This window comes from Sinocyclocheilus rhinocerous, unplaced genomic scaffold (assembly GCF_001515625.1).
Source record: "Sinocyclocheilus rhinocerous isolate Xijiao unplaced genomic scaffold, SAMN03320098_v1.1 scaffold4569, whole genome shotgun sequence".
Classification (NCBI taxonomy): Eukaryota; Metazoa; Chordata; class Actinopteri; order Cypriniformes; family Cyprinidae; genus Sinocyclocheilus; species Sinocyclocheilus rhinocerous.
The window spans coordinates 18808-23737 of record NW_015624333.1 but is presented as its reverse complement, the minus strand read 5'-3'; the positions used below and the strand labels follow the sequence as shown (position 1 = coordinate 23737).

The following is a 4930-nucleotide window of genomic DNA, read 5'->3' as shown; positions in this document are numbered from 1 at the left end:
AATTAATATTACTATTAAAAATCTTTACATTAACTGGCTTTCTATTAGGCCTAATGCATTGCAATGAATAAACAACTGTCTGTGGTCTCCCAGTGGCCACATTATTGGCATTTAGTGTTAAGAGATTCATTTACATACATACACACACAAAAGATAACACGTATGCCTTCATCTCTGAAAACATTTGGCTTAAATTTTATAATTAACTCAGACAAGCTCGCAAGCCTCAGCGTTCTCAAGATTGCCGGCCACAGTGCTCACAAGGGGATCTAAGTAACAATAGTTTGTAGATGAATATTTTAGCCTCCTATGTGTTGTGAAATTCCCATTTATTTTTGTGTTTCAGTTCTGAGCAAAGTTGGTGTATTGATGACTTCTGAGGAGGACAGAAAACCTGAAGAAGATAATAATTCCGTTTACTCAAAATATATTAAAAAGACATTTTCAAAAACGGAAGTGATTTCCTTGTTTTATTTATTATTTAGAATGGGTGTAACTCAGCATTTTAACAAACTCCACAAGCCAAATAATTAATAAAGATACTGATTAATCTGTGAAATAATCAACGAATAGTTGATTAATCGTTCTAATAATCTCTGATTAATAGATTAGCAAATAATTACTTGATGCAGCCCTACCTAGCACCTGGAAGTACAGGATCAGAACTTCATCTACTTACTGTAATTTCAGACATGCAGACATGTAATTTATGACAGATTAAAGAATATAATTGAGTGAATCTCTTCCCACATGAATGGCAGTGATACGGCTTCTCTCCAGTGTGGATCCTCTCATGTATTTGTAGATGTGTTGACCGTTTGAAGCTCTTTTCACAGTGTGAGCACTTGTAAGGTGTTTCTGTAGTGTGAACTGTCTGGTGCTGTTTCACTCCAGTGTGGGTTTTCTTGTGTTTGTAAAGGGTTACTCTTCGTATGAAACTCCTCCCACACTGATCACATGTGTACGGCTTCTCTCCAGTGTGGATCCTCATGTGATCATGAAGGCTTTCTTTTCGTTTGAAATTCTTCCCACACTGATCACATGTATATGGCTTCTCTCCACTGTGGGTTTTCTTGTGTGCAATAAGGTTTCCTCTTTGTGTGAAACTCCTCCCACACCGATCACATGTATATGACTTCTCTCCACTGTGGGTTTTCTTGTGTGCAATAAGGGTTCCTCTTTGTGTGAAACTCCTCCCACACTGATCACAGGTATATGACTTCTCTCCACTGTGGGTTTTCTTGTGTGCAATAAGGGTTCCTCTTTGTGTGAAACTCCTCCCACACTGATCACATGTGTATGGTTTCTCTCCAGTGTGGATCCTCATGTGTTCATTAAGGGTTGCCTTTTCTGCGAAACTCTTCCCACACTGATCACATGTGTGTGGCTTCTCCCCAGTGTGTCTTTTTATGTGTTTGAAAAGGTTTCCTTTATGTGCGAAACTCCTGCCACACTGATCACATGAGTATGGCTTTTCTCCAGTGTGGATATTCATGTGGTCTTTAAGGTTTCCTTTGTCTAAGAAACCCTTCCCACACTGATCACATGTGTGTTGCTTCTCTCCAGTGTGTCTTTTCATGTGTTTGATAAGGTTTCTTTTTTGTCTGAAATTCTTTCCACATTGATCACATGTGTGTGGCTTCTCTCCATTGTGGATATCCATGTGTCGATTAAGCATTTCTTTTAGTCTGAAGCTCTTCCCACATTGATCACATGTATATGGCTTCTCTCCACTGTGGATCCTCTCATGTATTCTCAGGTAGTCTGACCGTTTGAATCTCTTGTCACAGTGTGAACACTTGTAAGCTGCTTCTGTAGTGTGAACTGTCTGGTGCACTTTCATCGCACCATATGTAAAAAAAGTCTTCCCACACTTAGAGCAAGCATGATCCTTCACACCGATGTGTCTTTTCTGGTGTATCTTTAATGCAGCCATCTGACTAAAACTCTTTCCGCATAAATAACATATGTAAGGCTTCTTCTTTGTATGAGCTTTCAGACGGTCCTTTAGAAATGTTCTACTGCTTTGGTCACAGTTTTCTAGTCTCTCTCTAGAATGAGTAAGCAGATGTTTTTTAAAAACATCACATTTTCTGAAACTCTTTCCACACTGATTACATGTGTATGGCTTCTCTCCAGTGTGGATCCTCATGTGTTCATTATGGGTTTGCTTAAGTCTGAAACTCTTTCCACACTGATTACATGTGTACGGCTTCTCTCCAGTGTGGATCCTCATGTGTGCATCAAGGGCTCCTTTTTGTGAGAAACTCTTTCCACACTGATCACATGTGTACGGCTTCTCACCAGTGTGGATCCTCATGTGTACATCAAGGGCTTGTTTTTGTGTGAAACTCTTCCCACACTGATTACATGTGTACGGCTTCTCTCCAGTGTGGATCATCATGTGTACGTTAAGAGTTTGCTTAAGTCTGAAACTCTTCCCACACTGATCACATGCATACGGCTTCTCTCCAGTGTGGATCATCATGTGTTCGTTAAGAGTTTGCTTAAGTCTGAAACTCTTCCCACACTGATTACATGTGTGCGGCTTCTCTCCTGTGTGAATCCTCATGTGTACATTAAGGGCTCCTTTTTGTCTGAAACTCTTCCCACACTGATCACATGTGTATGGCTTCTCTCCGGTGTGGATATTCATGTGGTCTTTAAGGTTTCCTTTAAACACAAACGTTTTCCCACACTGATCACATGTATGTAGATTCTCTCCTGTGTGGATTCTCATGTGGTCTTTAAGGTTTCCTTTATGCACAAAAGTTTTCCCACACTGATCACATGTGTGTTGCTTCTCTTCAGTGTGTCTTTTCATGTGTTTGATAAGGTTTCCTTTTTGTGTGAAATTCTTTCCACACTGATCACATGTGTACGGCTTCTCTCCACTGTGGATATTCATGTGTTGATTAAGCATTTCTTTTAGTCTGAAGCTCTTCCCACATTGATCACATGTATACGGCTTCTCTCCAGTGTGGATCCTCTCATGTATTCTCAGATATTCTGACCGTTTGAATCTCTTGTCACAGTGTGAGCACTTGTAAGGTGTTTCTGTAGTGTGAACTGTCTGGTGCACTTTCATCGCACCATATGTAAAAAAAGTCTTCCCACACTCAGAGCAAGCATGATCCTTCACACCGCTGTGTCTTTTCTGGTGTATCTTTAAAGCAGCCATGTGACTAAAACTCTTTCCACATAAATAACATACATGAGGCTTGTCCTTTGTATGAACTTTCAGGCGGTCCTTCAGGAAATGTGGTCTAAAAAATGTTTTACTGCTTTTAACTGCTTTCTTTTCACACTCAGGCCATGTTTTGTCTCTTCTTATCAATGAGGATCTCCAGGGTGTTTCTTCAGTTTTGACATGATGGTTCTCCCCCTCTTTAATCAGTTCTTCAATCTCCTTGTTCTCTTCTATCAAGTCTAAAATTAAAGTAAAAATGTTTATTTAAAAAAAAGTTTTCAGAAAATCTTAAAAAAAAAAAAAAAAATGTGAAAGGAAAAAACATGTGCAACTTGAGAAAACAGTAGAAAGTATAAACATTTTGATGCATTCATTTGAATTGGGTACATTTATTATCCAAGTACTATTTATAAAACATTAGAGGCACAGGTTTTGTAGTGAGAAGTATTACTAAATGTTTAGTAAGTATAAGCCTGCTTTTCAAAATTTTTTTAAAAATTGCCAAAATTGTGAGCCAGATGTAAATAAATATAAAAACTGTTCAGATAATATTTCTTCATATAAAATTGATATATTTTATCATATTTATTGGTCGTTTTGAGCAGCTCAAAAGGAGGGCCTCATACAGCCTTAAAGGGATAGTTCACCCAAAAATGAAAATTCTGTCATCATTTACTCACCCTCATGTTGTTCCAAACCTGTATGAGTTGCTTTCTTATGTTGAACACAATGTGCTGCATTGTGTTTGGATTTACCCTTGTTGGATTAAAGATTATGATATATAACCTTTCATCTTTGTTGTGCGCTCTTTAACAGTGTAGCTATGACACTCACAGACTTACTGTGTAGGTAGAGTCTGAGTGAGAAGCATTTAAGTTCAAACTTGTGAAGAACAGTTTTTAAAGTACTGGAATGTGTCTTTGAATATTTATCTGTGACATTTCATTGTGTTTGGATTTACCCTTGTTGGATTAAAGATTATGATATATAACCTTTCATCTTTGTTGTGCGCTCTTTAACAGTGTAGCTATGACACTCACAGACTTACTGTTTAGGTAGAGTCTGAGTGAAAAGTATTTAAGTTCAAACTTGTGATGAACAGTTTTTAAAGTACTGGAATGTGTCTTTGAATATTTATCTGTGACATTTTAATTGCTGCTTGAGCAAAACTTGTGTCAGGATGATTTTATCAAGTAGGGCACATTTCTGGAACATTTCTGGAGGACATTTTTAAATTTCTCTTTACAATGTTGAGTATTGTTGATGCATAACTCACTTAAGGCTTAGTGTGGCCCAGATACTGCATATTTATGGTTTATTTTGTTCATTATTAGCTAAAATGTGGCTGTGTAGTGGCCTGCTTGTGGACCACTGTCAAAATGCCATCGTTCCATGCAGCATGTGGGCGACAAAAGGAATGTGGGGAAGACCAGGGTTAGAATAAAAATCAACTGTGGCCCACATTAGGGCCAGTTTTGGTTTATTTGGTTGGCTTACATGCAGCAATGCTAAGGCTTACTTGAGGCCCAAATCTGGCAAACAGAACTGGATTGCCCAAATGCCATTATTCCACGCAGTATGTGGGCCGGAGCAAGGTGTTGGATCTGGGCCAGAATTAAAATAAATGTGGCCCAGATTTGGGCCAGTTCTGGTTTATTTTATTTATTTATTTTCATGGCTGACATGCGGCCTACCTATGGCTTGCTTGTGGCCCAAATTTGGCAAACAGGAGTGGACCAC

The 4930-nt window shown here is 38.6% G+C and overlaps 1 protein-coding gene across 1 annotated transcript in view; it reads right to left on the bottom strand.

The window, feature by feature from the left end:
* Positions 1-249: 249 nt before the first annotated feature.
* Positions 250-4930, bottom strand: part of LOC107740505 (zinc finger protein 271-like) — a 17588-nt gene continuing 12907 nt past the window's right edge. Inside the window, exon 3 of the mRNA XM_016552959.1 lies at positions 250-3429. Within this exon, the coding sequence (XP_016408445.1) occupies positions 668-3429 (2762 nt within the window). The 3' untranslated portion in view covers positions 250-667. The remainder of the gene's footprint in view (positions 3430-4930) is intronic.